General features: G+C 44.6%; 1 protein-coding gene across 2 annotated transcripts in view; it reads left to right on the top strand.

The window, feature by feature from the left end:
• Positions 1-21,964, top strand: part of PXK (PX domain containing serine/threonine kinase like) — a 75,422-nt gene that overhangs the window by 7,090 nt on the left and 46,368 nt on the right. For both annotated transcript variants that reach the window (XM_079794560.1, XM_079794561.1), the window contains exons 2-3: positions 18,557-18,607; positions 20,946-20,993. In XM_079794560.1, the coding sequence (XP_079650686.1) occupies positions 18,557-18,607; positions 20,946-20,993 (99 nt within the window). The remainder of the gene's footprint in view (positions 1-18,556; positions 18,608-20,945; positions 20,994-21,964) is intronic.

Raw genomic sequence — 21,964 nt, forward strand, 5'->3', positions numbered from 1 at the left:
TGAACCAGGGGGTTGGGGTTTGATTCCCGATCAGGGCACTTGCTCACGTTTTGGGCTCGATCCCCAATGCCAGGCGTGCAGGAGGCAGCCAATTAATGATTCTTTCTCATCATTGATATTTTCTATCTCTCTCTCCCTCTCCCTTCCTCTCTGAAATCAATAAAAATATATTAAAATAGAAAGAAAGGAAGGAAGGAAGGAAGGAAGGAAGGAAGGAAGGAAGGAAGGAAGGAAGGAAGGAAAGGAAGGAAGGAAGGAAGGAAGGAAGGAAGGAAGGAAGGAAGGATGGAAGGAAGCTGCTTTACGTTCCAGCCTTTGGCATCCTGAAAAGGAGAGACCTGGACCCGAACATTGTTTTAGAACTCAGAAGTGCTTACCTGTTTGGGATGTTGTGGGAGGGCGAGCAATAGGCTTTCTCATTGTTTTTCCCCTCACCCTGGAAGTCGTCCTTGTCAGTGACTTCTTTCCTGAATGACATGCACTTGGAAGGGGGAAATGAAGGTGTGACTTCTTTCCAGAGGAGGTAACAGGGGCCCATCATTTCCAGTGTGACACTTTTGACTGAGGACTACAGGACGCGCACTTACTGGGTAAATACTTGGACTGCAGGAGCGGAAGAGTTTGTGCAGATTGACCATTTGTCTCCGGCTGATCTTGCTGACTACCAAATTCGTGGAAGGTCTGGCTGCTTCTGGCTGAGGATCAAGCTATCGTGTTGCTTCCTGCTTACTTACTAACGGGGTGCAGTTGAGAGCAAAAGGGAATTCCATTGTCATTGTTGTCTTCAGATGATCAAGATGGCCAAGAGAGTACTCTTCTGTTTATTAACCTGTTAGTTTGGGGAATTCTTCCTGGAAAGTTTTCTTTTTTTTTTTTTTTAACAGCTTTGTGTAATGCACATACTATGCATTTTACCCACTTAAGATAAACACCTCAATGGCTTTTAGTATATTCGCAGAGTTCTGTATCTTACCACCATAATCAATTTTATAACATTTTTATTACTCTGAAAAGGAACCTTGAGCCCTTTACCTTTACCCTGGAAAGTTTTATAACATTGCAAGGTGCTAAACTCAGGATATATTCTAAGCACAAGGTCTTTAGCTCTTCAGATCTGCTCCTTTAAGGATGTTATCAGAGGGACAAATTCTCCATGAGCACTCATACACATGTTTCTGTAAGCTCTCAGAACCTCACTGACCTAAAACCTGCTCTTAGGCTCTGGATCACTGTTGGGAAAATTATTAAGAACTGTAAACGTGGAGAATTACTTATTTTAGTTGGTGAGATAAGTGCATTTTAATGTGTACACAACCACAGATACCCTACTTGATGAAAATGCTATACTTAGAACAGCAGATGAATTCTGTCCTGTTGGTGAAAAATTGCTATAGGTTGCAGCTTGCCTAGTGCATAGGTGTGCGTGCCTAGCTGACTTCAGAGTGCTGGGAAGCAGGGTGCCTGAGCCCTAGCCAGTGTTCCGCCTGCTTATCACCGCACCTCTGTCTGTGAGATCTAAACAAGGCTGCCCACATTTCTTTGACATGGCTCATCAAAAACAGGTCATTTCTCTCCTCATTAATTCAGTTGAGGCTTTTTTCTGGTGGTGGAGAAGGGGATGAATGGAGTGTTGGTATGGCAGAATCCTGTATGTAAAAATATCTAAGAACCCCCTGCAGAGGTGAAAAGGAAAAGCAGTGTTCAATCCAGGGCCTTCCTTTGAGCCGGCCCTTCCCCCCGGTGACAAGTGATTCCTGGGCAGGGACTCATTGCACTTTAGCACACATGCACACGTATGCAGGCACATACGTGCATGCACCCTTTCCTGTTTGCCCAGAGGGAAATGAAGCCTGAATTGGGCCTGCTCACACTAGACCTTTGGTGTCAGGCCAGGGATTGGGCCAGCTGGGCAGCACCTACTGACCCAGCAGGACACAGGGAGTGGCTGGGAGGTGACTGACGCCTTCAGAATGCTGCTTCCTGGGAAAGGCACGGTGTTCTCTATAGCCCAGCTACTTCCTTTCCCCGAAGTGGACGTGTAGGTACCCTGGGGTTGGACAGTTTCCTCTGTGTCTGTGTCAGAAAACCTCTAAGGTGCTGGGAACATTAGCAAGCACTTGTGAAGCGTGTGCTGTGTGCCAGGCACTGTGCTGTGTGTTACAATAGAAGATGAATGAAACGGAGCTTACAGAGGTGGCAGACACCTGAACCAGAGGTGATGGAGGGTATTGAATGCGCTGCTGGTCTGCCTGGGAGCAGTGAGGGCGCTGTGCGAATAGCTCCCTCCACCCAGGACCCCCGGGTTTAGGGAATTAGAAAAGGCTTACAGCCTTTCAGAGGACATGTTCTAAATCCCCATTACCCCTGTTTTTCTTTTCTTAAAAAAAAAAGACATATGTTTTTCTTTTCTTTAAAAAAAAAAGAAAGACATATATATTTGTTTGTTTTCCTTTTTTCTATGTGAGATTGTTGATCTTGAGCCTGCAGGGAGCAAGCTGGCTCCAGACTTCTCCAAGTCCACATTTCTTTGCCTCCAATTCTTACATGTCCAAAGACAGGGAACCACAGACACACCTTTGTAGGAGGGTTTAATATATATTTTTTATTGATTTCAGAGAGGAAGGGAGAGGGAGAAACCTCAATGATGAGAGAGAATCATTGATCAGCTGCCTCCTGCATGCCCCGCACTGGGAACCGAGCCCTGCAACCCAGGCATGTGCCCTGACGGGGAATCGAACCGTGACCTCCTGGTTCATAGGTCGACGCTCAACCGCTGAGCCACACCAGCCAGGCCCCCTGTTTCTCTTTAACTTACAAACTCCTTTCATTGTTATACTGATTGAACCCCCGCCCCTCCCCCCGCCTACCCCCAGGGAAATTATTTTAAATCTAAAAAGTATTTTATTCAGATCAGTGCATTATTAAAACATATTAATGTGTGGGATCTGAATTATAAGGTTTTTACATTATTAAAGACATTAAGAATTCTGACAAGATGACTACAACTTAAGGCACTGACAAAGAGCATTTCAGACTATTTGCAGAATTACCACTTTGACGATGATTCTACTTCTCATATTTCTAACTTCTCACTAACTCATGTTTTGCTTTTGGCATTCCTTAAGCCTGCCTTTAGTCATGGTCCATTGTGGGTGTACATGAAATCATATATGACAGAGAGCAAAATCAATTAAAAAACTGTGTAATGGTCAAAACCATGATAAACCAACTGAATCATGACCACGCTCTTTTGATCTCCCTGACCCTTCCCAAACTTCTTGAGAGCATACTTGAGGCTGTTAGTCTCAGTTAAAGGGAGAGAATATTTCCTAATTCTCACCCAAGGACACTTCTCCATTGATTTTTTTTTTTTTTTAAGAGAGAGAGTGTGGGAGAGGGAGAGACTCGGAGAGACACATCGATTGGTTGCCTCCTGCATGCATCTGACCAGGGCTGGGGATTGAGCCTGCAACCGAGACATGTGCCCTTGTCCGAAATTGAATCTGGGACTCTTCAGTCCTCAGGCCAACCCTATGTCCACTGAGCCAAACCAGCTAAGGGCAAAGTGGGAAAATATTTAAATAATTCACTTTATTGACAGATTTTTTTAAAAGTAGAAATAAAATAGAAACCCCATAGGCATTAACACATAAATCCTGAAATTTACCTTTCAGGGCCTCTAGTTGTCCATCATGTTCTAAACTGTTACTGACCCACCAGACGCTAACTTGGGTGACCATTTTCTCAGTTCTCCCGTCCTGGCTGCATAGTAATGGAGTTAATTCATTACATACAGTGGAGGCCTTAGGGTAGTGCTGTCCAGTGGAAACATAATGCAAATCACTTATATAATTTAGAATTTTCTAGTAGCCACATTTAAAAATTAAAAAGAAACAGGTGAGATTAATTTAAATAATATAACCTATTGTGTCCAAAATATTATCATTTCAACAGGTAGTCAGTCTAAAAATTATTATGTTTTATGTCCACCATGTTGTACAAAATTTTTGAAATCATGTATATTTTACAATTACAACATATCTCATTGGACTAGTGTTCAATAGCTTTTGGCGACTATATTGGACAGCACAGATATAGACATGAAAAATAATACTAGTATAGAAAGAGATTCATTTGATATTTTAAGTAGAAATAAAGCAAATCATAACAGTGTTTAATATGCTTACATTTTTATAAAATATCTATGTTTATATCTGCAAATAAGTAGCTATAACTGTACTGTCCAGTACTGTCCTCACTAGACTACGTTAAGTTAATAAAATTTAAAATTCAGTCCTTTGGTGGTGCTAGCCAGATGTTCATGGTGGCTGCCATGTTGGACATCACAGCCTTAGGTCATTCCTGCCTTCTAACCGCTGAACCGATGGGGAGAGGCTGATCTAGAGAGGCCCTGCGAGCCCCGTCCCCGATGGGGCTTTGCCTCCACTGAGACCAGAGCCTCCATGGCTTTTAACAGTAAGTCACAGGAGGGAGGCTCACTTACTGTGCAGCTGTGGTTAAATTTTAACAGGAGCATAGTGTGGGAGCAAAACAACCTACTCCAAGAGTCTGTTCCATTTTGGCACAAGTGAAATGAACGGCCGTTCAAACTGCTGAGTACTCCATAACCCCGATGTCTCCTTCAGGCACATTCGTATAAAAACGCTCCTTTCTGCTTCTTCAGAACCCGCCTAACGTTCACGGCGGCTTATTTAACACGGCGAGGAGAGCATTGTTTCCTTATTTGCAACAGCTACGCAGTGCCAGGTCACATTCCGCCCAGGTTTGCAGACAGCAGTCTGTGTACGTGTGGTAGGAGGAGGGTTACAAAGTGCAGGGATGTTGAGTCAGGAGACTGAGCCAGGCGGGGTTCTGAGAGCTTACAGCGATTTAGGTCATATTACCACCACCCCAACCCCCCCAAGGGTTCTTGTCTGCATCCGCCCCTCACTCTCTCCAGCTTCTTCCTGACTTGATGGACTGGTTCTGCCTGTTTAGCTTACCTTTGTTCATCAAGATGAGAGGGTATATGATGTGAAAGCATTCTGCCCAAGGCCGCAAAATGTAGCAACTGCTGTGCCCTGGGCCACACAGGCCCATGGTGAAGTCCATTGTTATCACTCAGCCAGTATACTTGTTTAAGGCATTTACTCTCTTTGAGCCTTGGGGTTCTTGTAAAAGAGAGATAGTGACACCTCCAAGCATTGCTAGGAGATGCAATAAGCTGAAGGCATAGAGTGAGTGCTCCATGAACAGTTACTGCCGTGAGCTCTGAGGGGATACACGGCAGCAAGGCACAGAGTCAGTCACATGGCTGCTTATGAATGGGAACTAGTGTCTCAGGAGAACACTGACATTTTTGGCTTATGTAGAATAAATTTATGTGTAGACTCTCCGTGATCCTTAGTGACGGTGACTGGTTCTACTATAGATTATTGAAACCAGTAGGGACTCCTTTCACTTGACTTGAACTCATAGTTTCAAGCTTTTTTCCCACCAAATTTTTAAAATGTATTTTTATTGATTTCAGAGAGGAAGGGAGAAGGCTAGAAACATCCATGATGAAGGAGAATCATTGATTGGCTGCCTCCTGCACACCCCCTACTGGGGATCGAGCCCGCAACCTGGGCATGTGCCCTTGACTGGAATTGAACCTGGGACCCTTCAATCCGCAGGCCAACGCTCTATCCACTGAGCCAAACCGGCTAGGGCTCCCACCAAATGGTGTACCACCCCTGATGCCAGTGGAAGGGTTAATTTACTTGACTTTCATTTCCCGGTTTCCTGGTCTCCCCAGTAAAAGTGCTGATGAGTCGGAAAATGACTAAACATTCCCTCACCAAAGGAAGAAAGCTGATCGTTTGCATTTGTCATTGATAATACACAGTGCTCTTTACCAAGCTCGGATCATCTCAATCCTTATCACTCAGAAGCCCTTATGTTAAAGTAGTGTGCTTTATTTTTATTTTTTAAAAATATTTTTATTGATTTCGGAGAGGAAGGGAGAGGGAGAGATAGAAATATCAATGATGAGAGCATCATTGATTGGCTGCCTCCTCCAAGTCCCTCTCTGGGGACCAAGCCTGCATCCCAGGCGTGTGCCCTGACTGGGAATCGAACAGTTGACCTCCTGGTTCATAGGTTGATGCTCAACTACTGAGCCATGCCGGCCAGGCTAAAGTAGCATGTTTTAAATCACATGTGTAGCAAACCAAGGAACTTTTTAAAAACTTGTTTTTCCTGGTTAGAAAAATAATATATGCTCATTGAGGATATCCTGAAAAATATAGAAAAATTAGCTAAGAGAATTTAAGCAACACATAATTTTTATCGCCAGAGACAACAACTTACCATTTGATGTAATTCCCTCTTTCTGCCAAAGTTATCACAGAATTTTTTATCCTTTTTGTTATATTTAACATGATAGTATAACACCTTTCCCCATGTAATAAAAAATTCTTTTAAAACACCTTCTTATAGGCTTGCCTATTCTTCCACTAAATGGATAAACCATAAGTAACTTACAGTTCCTCTGTTGTTGATGCCCAGGTTATTTGAGGGGCAGGCTTTTTAATGAGCCCACTTTGAAAGTGGTGCAGAGCTGGGGCAGTAGAGGCTGGAGGAGGGGCACTCCCTGTTAGAAACCAGACTGATGAAATGGATTCCCGGCTCCTCGTAGCACTGCTGCTGTCTCCTGTGCTTGCTGGTTAAAGCCGTGATGCAGTCCCTGCAGACACCTGGTGTTTGCTGATTTCTTAGCAGAGAAGTTACAGAGCTGGCCTTTGTGCCAGCTGCTCTAAATACACGATCTCATCCGATGGTCCCCACAACCCTGCGGAAAGGTATGATTTTGTAGGTGAATAAATAGTCAGGTCTCTGTCAGTGGGAAGCTGGTGCCCTTTCCCTTGGGGACTTGTGAGATGGTATGGGGAGGGGGGCACGTTGTGGGTGATGGGCACACAGTGACCAGCTCCTCCTTCAAGCTCCTGGTGGCCTGTCTTTGGGGCAGTGGCAAATGGGGGTGGGTAGAGAGGTGTCCCCAGGAGAGGTGCGCTTCAGTCCTGGCAGGTACTGGGGCTGGTGCCAGCTGAGGGCACTGGGGAAGGGGAGCCGGCCACCGGAGCTGCCAGGGCCCACATAGAAATCATTCTTTCCAACCAGATTGGAGTTTGTGTGTTTGGCTGTCTTTTTGAGCAGTCACATATGTGGTGAGTGGCTCACTGTGTCTGTTTCTACACTTTCAGGGTGTTGGCGCAAGGGATGGGAGGATTATTGAACAAGTGAAGATTACATTTCATTTCTAATTACTATTTAATTGAACCTCACATGGTTGAAGGTTTTCTTTTATTGCTTGGTTGTAAGATGGAATACTGGGTTCCCATCTTACAAATTATGTAATTTGCTTTGGTGTCATTTAAAGGTCATTGTACTGCAGAATGCTACAGGAACTGCTCTTTAAAGTGCTGTATCCATTCTGTGGTCCTGTCTGAGGTCAGAAGAGTTTGTGATGCTGCTCTGCAGTATTTCTCTCGCTGGAACATGGGCTGTCTTTGAAGTCAGTGTGGAGACTAGCCCCCCAGCAGGGCAGGAGCCTGTCCCACAGAGAAGAGCATTGACTTCAAAAGGCCGGAAGAAGGGAGAGGACTGAGCCACGGGGGGTAGGACCCTGCATCGCCCTGCAGGAATCAAAGCATGCTTGTGCTGTGTTCCTTGTCCCTTCTGTGAGCACAGATTAGAAACTGGAGAATTTGTTTTGCATAAACTTAAAGCACACGGTTCTTTGATCCCAACAGTTAGATTTCAAATGAAGTTTATTTTAGTCGAAAAGGAGATACACTTGACTTCCCTCACCTGCCACAATGTAGGTCAAGATAATGGTGATTCTTCACATGCCTTTAATATCCTTAATGTTTTCGTTGGTTTTGGGGGGCAGGTTTTGCACATTATTGGACTGAACAGCAATTAAAGTTAAGCATAGGTACATTTCAGCACTGAGAATCTGCAGGTAAGACAATGATAAATACTGAATGTTTAGCAGATCAAGGAGTAATCATGAATTCTAAGTGAGATATTAAGGACCGTCAGCAGCCAGGCAGGTGGCCAGTGAGCTGAGCACAAGTCCTGCAACTGAGAACTTCCTTAGAAACCTTGCTGCCCTGCAGGGTGATGCTGCCCACTGCAGGTGTGCTGGGTGACTCTGTGGGTTTGGATATTGATTTAGTCTGAGGGCTTGGCCGATCACTGGAGACTTTCTTGAGAGTGCTATTTGACCTGGATGGAGGCGCACATGGAAAGGGGCATTATGCTCCCCCGTTGCCAGAGGTGCAAGCCGTCCGTCAACAAATATTCATCAATGAGTGTTTGTCATGCTTCTGCGATTGGCCTGACCTTGTGCTGGTTGCTATTTGGAATACAAAGAAATGTGTGATTCCAGCCCATGAAGAACTTAATCCAGTTGGAGAGATTCCTAAACAGACAGACCTGGGGCAAAAATAGCAGTGACATGATGAAAAGGCTGAACTAGGTCTTGAACAGGTAGAACAGCAAAGCAAGGGCATTGAGAGTGTTTAGACAGAAAAAGTCTGACTGGGTAGAGGAGGGTTTAAGTACAAAGAAAGGATAGTCTAGTGGTAGAAAGGGCCAGGCGGTAGAAGAACATGGCAGCTTGGCAGGGGACTTTGGGTTTTCTCCTGTGGCCAGTGGGGTCCCTGGCAGGTTCCTGAGCAGCGAAGTAGCAGAGTGTTGGAGGTCCAGCAAGGGCACTTGTGCTCAGCATTATTGCAGGGCTTTTGGAGCAGGAAGCAGGTTGGGCGTGAAGCCAGAGGAGCCGTGTATTGGGCGCTGGAGACAGACCTGCCCTCCTGGCCCAGCTCTAGCACTAGCACTCTCTGATCAAGGCACCGTCCTCTCAGAGCCTTTGTCCCCAGCTGTAAATGAGGGTAACGGCTCTTCGGGCTCACCTAAAGGGCCACTGACAGATGGTGAGTGGTGTCTGTGGAGGCCACCACCACCGGGCCCTGGAGGGCTTGGGATAGGAACCCGCTATGCCCAAGAAGACAGGAGAGCGGGGCGCTCATGAAGAGCAGGGGGTAGGGGGCTGCAGGAGACTGAGGTTTGGTGGGTGCTGGTTCATTTGTTTCCTTCCTCTCTTGAGAAGGTTTTTATTTTTGTCGTGTGAAGCTGCTTCCTATTTAAGAGGTTTCAGAACCATGATTCTCACCCCTGGCAGCACGGTAGACTCACCTGGGGAAGTTTTAAGACCTACTAATGCCTGTGCCTCAGCCCAGGCAAGTTAAATCAGAATCTCGGGCAGTAGGTTGTAAGTGGGTATCTTTTAAAAAATTCTCTAGGTGCCTGGCTGGGTTGCTCAGTGGGTTGGAGCATTGTCCAGTACACCCAAAGGTTGTGGTTTAATTCCCAGTTAGGGCACATACCTGGAGGCAACCAGTCAATGTTTCTCACATCAATGGCGCGCTCTCTCTCTTTCTCTCTCTCTAAAAAGCAATAAGCCCTAGCTGGCTTGGCTCAGTGGATAGATTGTCAGCCTTCGGACTGAAGGGTCTCAGGTTCGATTCCAGTCAAGGGCACATGACTGGGTTGCAGGCTCAATCCCCAGTAGGGGGCGTGCAGGAGGCAGCCGATCCATGATTCGCTCTCATCATGGATGTTTCTATCTCTCTCTCCCTCTCCCTTCCTCTCTGAAATCAATAAAAAATATATAAAGCAATAAAATAAAATAAAAACATTAAAATATTTTTTTAAGTTCTCTTGGTGATGCTAGAATGCAGGTGAGTTGGGAGCCTGTGCTTTAGAGGTAGAGATGTGGGAACACTGACAGGTTCTGTATATCATACCTCCGAAGAGCTTCCTCATCTTTCAGTACTTTGAGTCTCAGGGTAAATCTGATCGCTGTGCCAAAAGGGAAGAGAGAAAATTACGTGGGTTAGAGAAGAATTACGTGGGTTAGGCTGGCTTAAAGGTTTGCTTAAGTTTTGGCTTTAGTTCTTTTAACACATCTCTTTCAAAGTGGTCTGTGTTTGTAGCCTCACTACAGTAATTTGGAGCCAGACGGATTCAAAATAAATTTTCTTCTGTGACTTTCCTAAAACCTCACCAAACTGAGGCAGCTTTAAATACCAGCTACTGTGTAGTGAAATCTTAAATATCTTTTTTGAAAACTCAGGAGACACAAAATGCCAATAAGGATGCTTACCTGGAAAATGGCTTATGTTGGGAGCATTAATCAGTGGTGTGGCAATGACAGCTCTACCCCCAGGGTCTCGGGTTAAGAGTCCATAGGTCTACACCATCAGGGGTGAACCACCTGCATTCCACAGACTAGTGAGGACCCCCATTTTTCATGGGCACGGGGTTGCCAGCCATGACTGGCAGGTTGGATGGTCTTAGAGTCAGCAAGTTGGGTTCCAGTCCCCAGCCAGCTGCTTCCGAGCTGTGTGACCTTGGAGAGCTCACCTTCTCTTGCTGAGTTGAGAGCTGAGATCGCCTGCCGTCTAGGCAGCTGTGAGAATTGAATGAGAACTATTGAGTAAGGAGCTTAGTAACATTCCTGGCACAAAATCAGTGCTCACTTTCCATGAATTCTTTTCCTTAAGTCAGAAATCACATGGCCCTGGTGCCTTTCCAGTTTGAAGAACTCAGCACCAGACCACACTGACTTGCCAAAATGCCCACATGCTAGGGCTTGACAAGCAGCCACCCTGCCCCTCCACGATAAGGGTGTGGTGTCCTGGGGAGGAGCAGGAAGAAGGCCCTTTGGGGAAGTGGCAGCAGATGGCACCGTTTGGGGGCAGGCATAGGTCTGTGTGACTCAGGGCTGCCCTCCGGGGCTCTTAGCCCCCCTTCTATGCCTGATGGGCCTCAGTGTTCTGCACACACAGGCTCTGTTCCACAGCAGAGGGTGACGAAGCTGGGAATGATTCACGGGAGGATTCTGGCTGCTGACTCCGGCTCAGGAGGTGGAGGCCCGGCTTCCAATGCAGGGCTTCTGCTGGTCTCCAGGGCGCTCTTCTCCCTGCGCTAATGAGAGCTGCCGCCTGGCTGCAAGCGTTAGACAGCCATACTGTGTTTTAGTTTACAGCGTTGGAGATTTGGGGGGAAAGTGTTGTGGGTGTTTTGGTTTTTGGTCAGGCTGGATGGTGGAATCAAACAAACTAAAATAATTTAAATGTTTTATAGTTAAGGAAGAACCTGCTCCACTGAAGTGGAATGAACTATTTCTGAACAACATCACCTTATCGTATTTCCTATTGTCTTTCTGTATCTGTAACCACATGGCAGATGGCATGGGGTGGAGGGTGGGGACTACACTGAGCCTCATTCTTTTTGCTGTTGTTGTTAATCCTCACCAGAGGATATTTTCCCCATTGATTTTTAGAGAGTGGAAGGAGGCAGGGGGAGGGACGGGGCGGCGGGGGTGGTGGGGAGAAGGAAGAGAGAGAAAAAGAGAAAAACATCAATGTGAGAGAGACACATTGATAGGTTGCCTCCTTCACACACCTTGACCCGGCCGGGATGGAACCTGAAACCCAGGTATGTGCCTTTGATCCAGAATTGAACTCAAGATCCTTTGGTGCATGACACTCTAACCACTGAGCCATGCGGGCCAGGGCTGGAGAGCCTCATTCTTTTTTTTTTGTTAATCCTCACCCGAGGACACTTTTCTATTGATTTTTAGAGAAAGTGGAAGGAAGAGGGAGAGGCAGGGAGAGAGAAACATCAATGTGAGAGAGACACATCAATTGGCTGCCTCCCACACACACCCTGACAGGGCTGGGGATTGAGCCTGCTGCGGAAGTACTCGCCCTTGACCCGAATCAAACCTGGGACCCTTCAGGGCTGACGCTCTATCCACTGAGCAAAGCTGGCCAGGGCTGGAGCCTCATTCATACTGTGTCTTTACAGGAGAACACAGTGGGTGGTGCTTTGAGGCGCTGGTAACTAAGTGTACCTTCTAAGTGGATGTGCACATGCTACAAATGCTTTTGTGTGCAGAGTACCTGTGGGCTGTGGCCACGGGCAGAGGGTGATAGAAATAACCCCCTCCAGCCGAAACCGGTTTGGCTCAGTGGATAGAGCGTCGGCTTGAGGACTCAAGGGTCCCAGGTTCGATTCCGGTCAAGGGCATGTACCTTGGTTGCGGGCACATCCCCAGTAGGGGGTGTGCAGGAGGCAGCTGATCGATGTTTCTCTCTCATCGATGTTTCTAACTCTCTATCCCTATCTCTTCCTCTCTGTAAAAAATCAATAAAAAAAAAAAGAAAGAAAGAAATAACCCCCTCCAGCATCCCGCATCCCAAGCCTCTATGGACTAGGATGACCCGTGTTCTCAATGCTCCTGAACCTGAGTTTCTCACCCTCTGCACTATTGACATTTGGGCCAGAAGTCCTCTGCTGTAGGGCTGTCCTATGCTTTGTAGGTATTAGCAGCATTCCTGGTCTCTGTCTACTAGATGCCAGTAGCAACCCCCTCCCCTTCCCTGTGACAATCAAAGATGTCTCCAAACACTGCCAGATGTCCTCGGGGGGCACAGTCACCCTTTTTGGAGAACACTGGCCTAAACATAGAGTGTCTTGGCAGGAACATCAGTTAATGTGTCATTTCGGGATATTACAGTCTGACATCAGCACCCAGCCAGGCCCTATCTTGTAGCTACTGCTTCCCTTCTGCCAAAGGCTTTTCCCAAACATCATCGTGTGTCATTTTATAGCCAAGTTTAAAGGAAAAATCTAAACTATGTGTCTCCCAGGTCCACAGGGAAGCAATGGTCGACTAGACCTTTCTTGTTTGGAGTGAATCCCCAGCATGAGCCAAGCACAGGGATTGGAACATGATAGGTGCTAGTTGATGTTTGCAACGGCAGCAGCATCTTTGTAAAACACAGGTCCAAACTTTAAACTTCCTCTCTGGTAGATCATAGTGAAGCAATGGATGCTCCAATTGATTTTTGAGAATTAACATTTCCCCCCAACTTTAGACATCAGAAAAATGTGTCTATGGGTCGTTGCTTAGAATTACTCAATTATATGTGCTAATTTCAGCTCTACTATCAGAATGTAAAAGCCCAGAAAATTTGCCAGTAAGACAATTCTGAGGAAATTTCAAAGCTAAAGGACTGATCCCAAAATATAAGAATGTCAGATGTTTTGAGCATTTTGGCTTTATTCAGAAATAAGTACATTAGCATAGTGCTTAAGAGATTTGCCACACTACACAAATCAGTTTTGAAATACTTATTTTATTATGTGACACCTTAATCAATAAAGAAATTTAAAAAAATAAAGAAAGAAAGAAAGAAAGAAAGAAAAGAAAAAAAATACTTATTTTATAACCCCACACGAAACCAACTAAGCATGTTGCCAGGTTCATAGTCCCTTCACTCATGATTGAGTGGATGTGGTTGAATGTATCATCCTTAGCATGTTCCGGGGGAGGCAGAAATGCCTGCTTATATGGACTTTACCCGCCTTTCCTAAATAAACAGAGTGGAATGATTGCATAGTAAGATCTATTTTTAAATCCACTGACCAGGTTAACACTGCTTATTTGGCTTTATTTTCTAAATAAACTATTTAAATTGTAATTAATTCAGTAAAAAGGATTTGTTGAATACTCTGTTGATAAGTATTTATTGAGTAGTGTCTATGAATAGTGCCTAAATCATACCATCCATTGATATTAAAACAATTTTGAGCATTTGAGGGGAAAATGTTAACATTCTTTATAAGATTTAATCCATACCTCTGTTGGCAGCAAAACTGGCACCAGGTGTTAGACCAGTGGAGTCAGACCCGACCTTGGTTCAGCAAACTAGGTACTTGAGTTCTGGCTAAGAAAGAATTAAGAGCCAAGGCTCATTTAGAAATCACAGAAGTGGGGGACAGGGCGGGAAGTGATTAACCAAAGAACTTATATACATATGGACACAGCCAATAGTGCAACGAAGGTCTGGGGAGGGGGCGGGAGCCAGGTGGAGGGGGCCCATGGGGGGCAAAAGGGGACATCTGTAATACTTTCGACAATAAAGGTCAATTCAAACAAACAAACAAACAAACAAAAAATAGAAAGTCACAGAGGTAGAAGAAATGGGTTCGGGAAACAAGTCACAGAGGCAAAAAAGGGCCCTTGGGGCTTAGGAGAAAGATGTGAGGAAAACGTGCCTGGGGAAAAGGGAGAGGGGAAAGGCTCAGAGCTCCATGGAGAGAGCCACACTGAGTCCTCCGTCTTGAGGGTATTTATCTGAGTTCTCATGGGAGGATCCCAATAGAATATTCATCCGTTTTCCAGGTGTGTCCTTTCAGGGTCATGGTCTCCACTGATGGGTTGGAACCAGGACAGAGGGTCATTAGTAAGTGCAGCTGGACCTGAGGTCAGCCATGGTGTCGCTTGTCTGGTTTGTTGGTTTTCTGGGCTTAGAACGGGAAACACAACGGAGGCCTAGATGTATTTGATGTGAGTTAGAATCATATTGTTCTGGGGGCTTCATGCTTAAGGACCATTCTCCAGGCCTCTTGTTTATTCCCCCTCCAAGGGGGTCTAATCCATATAATGAGCAACATGCCAGGGGAGGGTCCGAACTGCATGACCAGCGACATGCCAGGGGAGGGTCCGAACTGCATGACCAGCGACATGCCAGGGGAGGGTCCGAACTGCATGACCAGCAACATGCCAGGGGAGAAAAGGTTACCCTGGGGGTGAGGTCCTTGTTTTCCGGGTTTTACCCGTTGCTAGGCACCTGGGGCTTTCTGCCCTGGTGACCTTAAATCCTGGCCCATCATCCTTGCTCTGCTTATATCTGTCTAACTGTCTACCACACCTTCATCATAAACTCCTGTGTATACAAGCATAAGGCTGGATTAGGTCTGTGTTTCTTGCTTATTTAAGTATTACCTGGGGAGGCTCTTAGAACTTCTAATTCCTAGGTTTTAATTTAGAGATTCTGATTCAGCAGGTCTTATGCAAGGCCTGGGAATGTGTATTTTTAACACCCTCTTCTCTCCCTGCTCCCCAGGGACAGGAAATTTTAATGATCAGTCAGGTTTTGGAGGGGTCACCAGATATGATCTATTTGGAAAATGCCATCACTGCATATCTATTCCACCTTTTTATTTGATTTCTTTAATATATATTTCAGAGAGGAAGGGAGAGGGAGAGAGAGATAGAAACATCAATGAGAGAGAATCATCCATCAGCTGCCTCCTGCTCGCCCCCTACTGGGGATTGAGTCCACAATGTGGGCACGTGCCCTGACAGGGAATCAACCAGCCATCTCTTGGTTCCTGGGTCGACACTCAACCACTGAGGCACACCAGCCAGGCTTTACTTGCTTTCTTAATCATGGACTTTTCTAGGTGACTGCATATAAAATGCAAAATTCCAACACTAAAAGTCATGGATCTTAGTCTTCTGACTGCTTTCATATCTATTTTTGAATACCTAAGGTTAAACTTTTTGAGGTAATTGTGTATTCATGTGCAGTTATAAGAAACAATTCAAAGAGATCCCGTATATCTATGAAACTGGAGTTGTAAGATAATATAACAACCAGGACATTAACATCACTACAGTCAAGATACAGACCATTTCCATTGTTGGGGAGGAAAAATTTTCCTGTACCCTCTAAGGTTCTTTTGTCTGGCCTAATAAATTGACATAAGACAGATTAGCAAGAGAAAATTTTAAGTTTAATAATTATACTTCCTGAGATTCCAGGAATACGGAGTAATTTGCCAAAATGAAAGAAGCCGTCACCTTAAATATCACCTTCAGCGAAAGACAAAAGAAGATATTGAGGGTGGGGGGAATAGATTGTGGAGGATTATAGGAAAACTCAGTATACAAGGGTAAGATTGTGATAGATTGAAGCCCATGCCTTCTCCATTGATAGTGAAGGCAGGCTGTACAGTGAGGGAAACACCCTTACTATTTACTGTGAGTATGCTTTACAGTGGGTAACTTCTACTTGGCTTTTCAGAGCTTCTGTCTTGTCTTCTGGTTCTTAAAACTAACCAGTCTAAAATAATCAACATCCCAAAAGAGGCATATTGTAGGGTGGCAAACGCTGCTCTCCTTCACCATCAATCCAAGCATCCCTATGTCTTAGTCTGTTCAGGCTGCTATAACAGTACCATAAACTGGCTTGCTTATGCACAACAGAAATTTATTTATCACAGTCTGGATGCTGGAAGTCCAAGATCAAGGTTCCAGCCTAATCACCTTGTAGTGAGGGTCCTTTACCTGGTTCACAGCTGGCAGCTGCTCAAAGTGTCCTCACGGTGGAAGGGGCAAGGGGTCCCTCTGGAGCCTCTCTGGTAAGGCACTAATGCCATTATGAGGATTTCACTCTCATGGCCTACTAGTAAGTGCCTCCCGAGGCCCCACCTCCTAATACCATCATATTTGGCAGTTAGTGTTTCAACATACAAAATCTGGGGGACACAAACATTCAAACCATAGCACCTCACTTTGCCCTTCTATTACCTAAAGGAGTCCCTTTGCCTGCGTGCATCAAAACCCAATAAGACACAAACAGGACTTTGCAGCAGAGAAAGTAAGGGGTTATTTTTAGGAAGTGGCCCACACCCAGAGTTACAGGTGAGCTAGTGCTCAAAGACCTGGCTCCCAATGGCTCCCAGGGGATAAATTATATAGGGGAAAAATAATTAATCATGGTGACTAAGGGAGTTAGGGTCGTGGTCTGGGTCATGGTCTCTACTGATTGGTGGGTGCCAGGGTAGGAGTTCAGGGGTTCCTTGGTCAGTGCATCTGGTCCTGATGTCAGCCAAGGTGTCACGTCATCTGATTTCGTTCTGCTTGTCTGGATCTGGAGCTGAAACACAACTGAGGCCTAGATGTGATAGCTAGCTTGACAGAGACTCTGTCTCTGGGGTCAATAGACATGTGACATTGTTCCCAAGGTTATTGATGCTGAGCAGAACCTCATTGTCCCGAGGGCTTAATGATTAAGGGAGTGGACATGCATGGGAGAAGGAGGCAGGTGAGTCAGGATGCTGGATGGGGCCAATTTGAATCAAAAGGAAAGAAAGAAGAAAAGGTCGTATTAAAGAAATGAAGCTTTTTTTGTGGTTACACTTCTATAGCCACACCCATTTCCCTCCCACATGTAACCTACTACTCCATTGCCTTAACTCTTGGCAACCACTGATCTGTTCTCCATATCTATAATTTTGTCATTTCATGAATGTTATATAAATGGAATCATATACAGATGCATCTTGACTTATGAGGTTACATCCCAGTAAACCCATCCAAAGTTGAAAACATCGGAAGTTGTTTCATAGCTTCGCCTAGCCTACCTTAAACATGCTCAAACACAATATTCAAAAACCGCTGGCTGGCAACGCAGTACACTATAGAGAATCTGTGATTTACCCTGTGATCCTGGGGCTGACTGGGCGCTCACTGCCGCCGACCAGCATTATGAGAAAGTATCAATCACATGCATATTGCTAGCCCAGGTAAAGATAAAAATTTATAGTTTGAAGTAGGGTTTCTACTGAATGCTTATTGCTTTCACACCATTGTAAAGTAGAAAGAAAAATCATAAATTGGAGACCATCTGTAGCTTATGATCTTTTGGAATTGGCTTTTTTCACTTAGCATAATTCTCTGGAGATTCATCAAGATGTTGCATGTATTAATAGTTTATTTCTTTTTGTTGCTGAGTAGTATTCCATGTTTTGAATGCAGCAAGGTTTAACCATTCACCTGTTAAAGGACATCTGGTTTGTTTCTACTTTTGGGCTCTTAAAATAAAGCTGCTATGAACATTCATGTACAAGTTTTGTATGAACATAAATTTTTGTTTTGCTGGGCTAAATGCCCGGGGTTGCAATTGCTGGGTTGTATGATAGTTGCATGTGTAATTTTTTAGGAAACTGCCAAACTATGTTTCAGAGTGGTTGTACTATTTACATTCCCATAGACAGTGTATGAGTGATCCAGTTTCTCTATGTCTTAGCCAGCATTTGGTGGTGTTATTTTTTGTTTCAGCCATTCTGATAGGTGTAAAATGATATCTCATTGTGGTCTTAATTTGCATTTGCTTGACAACTAGTAATCTTTAACATATTTTCATGTGTTTATTTGCCATCTGTATATCCTCTTGAAAATAATGTATATTCTATTGTTGGATGGCATGTTCTAAAATGCTAAGTCAGCTGTCGGTTGATGGTATTGTTGAGTTCCTCTGTATTTTTACTAGTCTTTTGTTTAGTTCTATCAATTGCTGAGAGAGGGGTGTTGACATCTCCAACTATAATCGTGGATTTGTCAGTTTCTCCTTTCATTTCTCTTAGTTTTTGCTTCACATATTTTGCATCTCTGGTGTTTGGTGCATACACATTTAAAATTGACATGTCTTGCTGGTAGATTACCCTTTTATCTTTACATAATGTCCCTGTCTGTCTCTAGTAGTTTTCTTTGAAGTCTATCTGATATTTTCATTTATTTTTGATCTTCTGATTTGGGTGTCTTATAAATGAGGCTCTTTTTTTTTCTTTTTCTTTTTTTTTTTAGGAGTATATCATTCGGGTTCAAAGAGGAATTTCTGTAGAAAACAGCTGGCAGGTAAGCATTTGTGTGTGTGTGTGTGTGTGTGTGTGTGTGTGTGTGAGAGATTAGAAAAGTGTTTTAAACTTTTCAACAAAATTCTTACTTGTGGCATCTAAAAATCTGGAAAAATGGAAACATGCATAAATATAAATCCTATTTCTTTTAGATATAAATCTTTAGCTTAAAAAAAGTCTTTGTTGTTGAAAATATTACGTATGTCCCCTTTTCCCCCAAGTGACCCCCTCCAGCCCGCCCCTGGATCTTTAGCTTTTAGACGTATATTATAAAAGGCTTTTCTATTGTTAGTTATTTGGTTTAGTTTGTATATGATGTTACCATGGAGAGTATCTAGGTTACCTAGATTCTAGGACTTTGTTCTCTGGCTAGACCCAAAGTAGGATAGGCAAATTACTTGTTTTGTTCCTAGTAGTTAAAACCTCATCCTGTGCAGCCTTGATTTGGGTGGGGAAGTTAGGGTTCAGTCCACCAGGTGGACAGGTGAGTCAGTGCCCTAGACATTATACAGTTTGGACACTGCATTTCATGGACTCCCGAGTTCACTCACGGGCAATTTCTAGTGCTGGCTCCCTCATAGGTGTGGCTCCGAGAGAAAACGTCCTGCGTAGATCTAGAGGTCTTTCCAGTTGACTTGCAGAAGGGGGCTGAATTCTGTATGGAGGCCATTTCTTTCCTGTTTTAATCATTATAATTACCTTTCCATTGTACCTCGTCCTTCACAGCCCAGCTTGACTCTTACCTCTGTTAAAGAACACAATTCAACAGAGTAAATTCGAATCCTAATTGTCTTTAAGTGGTTCGTGAACTGGGCAGCATCCCATCTAGCAACTAGAGAGGTGCTCCGATGAGCTGTACAAAATGGGAGGTTCTTACAGGCAGAAGGAGGCTGGGACTAAGTTAGAAGAATGGATTATTTCAGGCAAGGACACCTTTTCTTAGGGCAGTGATGGCGAACCTATGACACGTGTGTCAGCACTGACACGCGTAGCCATTTCTGATGACACGCGGCCGCATGCCGAGGATGAAACATTTGCTGCTCCTGAGGATGAAACATTTGCGACTAGAGTCTTGGAGTTAGTTTTTTCCTCAAAGTGACACACTACCCGAGTTATGCTCAGTTTTTTGGCGAAGTTTGACACACCAAGCTCAAAAGGTTGCCCATCACTGTCTTAGGGGAAGGCTGGGTCTTATCAGGCAGATTACCTCACCAGTGTTGATCAGGCAATTCCAGACTGACTGATTTAAAATTCCACTCCTGGGCCCTGGCTCGTGTGGCTCAGTTGGTTGAGCGTTGTCCCATACGCCAAGGACACGGGTTTGATTCCCTAGACCTACTGAATTTAATTCTGGGTGGTAGGGTCCTGGGTGACCTCCAGGAAATTCTTCTGCACATTAACATTTGAGAATCATCAGTAATGGTTGAAGTCAAACTATTCAACAGTAAAATAATTCCTTTCCCAGAGCCTGAAGAGCTAGTAGAATTTGGTGATGGCCTAATCCAGCGATTTTCAACCGGTGTGCCACAAGAATTTTTAAAACATGCAATACCTGACTATTTAGTCAGGGGCACTAACTTATTTTTATTTTATTGATTTTATATTTTTATTATTATTTTAGGGGCACTGACTTCTGACAACAGTCAATACAGCAATAGTCATCTGGTGTGAATGAATCAATATTACACCTTTTTTTTTGGTCAAATCAGCAAAAAATATATTTTTTGGTGTGCCTCAGAAATTTAGTAATTAGTTTATGTGTGCCATGAGATGAAAAAAGAACATCACCGGCCTAATCAATGGCATCGGCATAACTAAGAAAGAAGGTATAGACAATGGAAGCTAGACTGTCTGCCAACAGGGGGACTGGGAACCTGGGAGACGTGTGGGCCGGGGCTCACTGGCTGCAGGCGTGGACCAGTCTCCAGCGTGGTGGGGTCTTAACTGGGGGAAGTTTTAGCCAGTCAAGGATGAAATGGCTTCAAAACTGTCCACCTCCTTTATTTTGCTTTTATGTTCAGTAAAACTTTTTCTTTTTTTTGGTAAATCATTAAGTCATCTTTCTAGGTGCCTGGTTAATAAGAAAGATATTTAAAGGGTGATTTGCCCTGAAAAGATACATCCTCGCTGTCTCTTACCTGTTGGCGTCTTATGAGTTTGGCTGGCAGTATCCCCTGGCCCAGCCGGCGCGGGCACACTGCTAGGCCTGTTTTCTGGGCCTGTAAGTTAAGGACCTTAGTGCCAGTGCCCAGGCTCTAGGATGCCAATAAATACTGAATAAGAAAATGAAAAGAGAGGGTCTTTGCTGAGTTAAAACACCACTGTCTTGTCTCTTACAGATTATTAGGAGATACAGTGACTTTGATTTGCTCAACAACAGCCTGCAGGTAAGTCTTTTAGAACACTAACAACACACATTGCTTCCTTGAGATGTCTTAGAAACCAGTTGGAAATGGCAATATTGGGAACGAGAAATGAGCAGGTTTCCCTGGCACACGGAGCAGATGATGTGTGGCTCTAAAAATGAACTTTTGGGAACAAACGTGATTTACAATAGCGGCCCTGTAACCGCGTACCTTTGGGCCACACTGCATCCTTTGCCACAGCGATGGGATATGAGTTATCTCCTTCTCTCAGGTCTGGGATCATGACGTGGATTGCTAGAGTTGTTCACTTAGATGGAGCTGGAGCTCCCTCAGATGCTGTCTCTAAACCAGGCTGCATAGTCAGCATTGCAGGTCAACAACGTTCAGTACTAACTAGAGACTTTTTCAGTGTAACTTTTCCTCTTAAATACATAGTTCTAAATCCCTTTGATGTAAATGTCGCTAACTTGGTGGCCATGATGGAGAGAGAGATGAGCTGCAAAGTCTTTGGAGACACAGCCAGTGCTGGTAATGACCGAAGGGTCCTAGAGGGGCTTTAGTATTGAGGGAAATAGTGCCAATTCCACCGTGTCTTCTCCTGGCAGATTGGTCTTCAAGTGCCGTGCGTTACTGAACACCATTGGGCTGTGTCATAGCTCAGATTTGACTGGTTACACAAAACCCTTTAAACCTGAGCCAGGGCGCTTGGCTTCTTCCCAGCTCAGCTGGGAGGTGAAGGACTGCTCCCTTCTTTGGTGAGCTAGCCATCGTCACTTAGTCCGAGTGACCTCTGGTCCTGTCCAGAAAGGACAGGACTGCTGGCTGGGCGGGAGCATAATGCTTCCTTTCCATCAAAAGGCTACATTGAAGCACGTGTAGTGTCCACACTTTGACATTATTTACAACACCGCTAAAAGTATGACTGTCTTATTTGCCTTGCGGTAGAGTTGGCCTGAGTATTTGCAAGCCTTTATGTAATTGCCATATGGCCA

Source organism: Cnephaeus nilssonii, assembly GCF_951640355.1.
Source record: "Cnephaeus nilssonii genome assembly, chromosome: 17".
Classification (NCBI taxonomy): Eukaryota; Metazoa; Chordata; class Mammalia; order Chiroptera; family Vespertilionidae; genus Cnephaeus; species Cnephaeus nilssonii.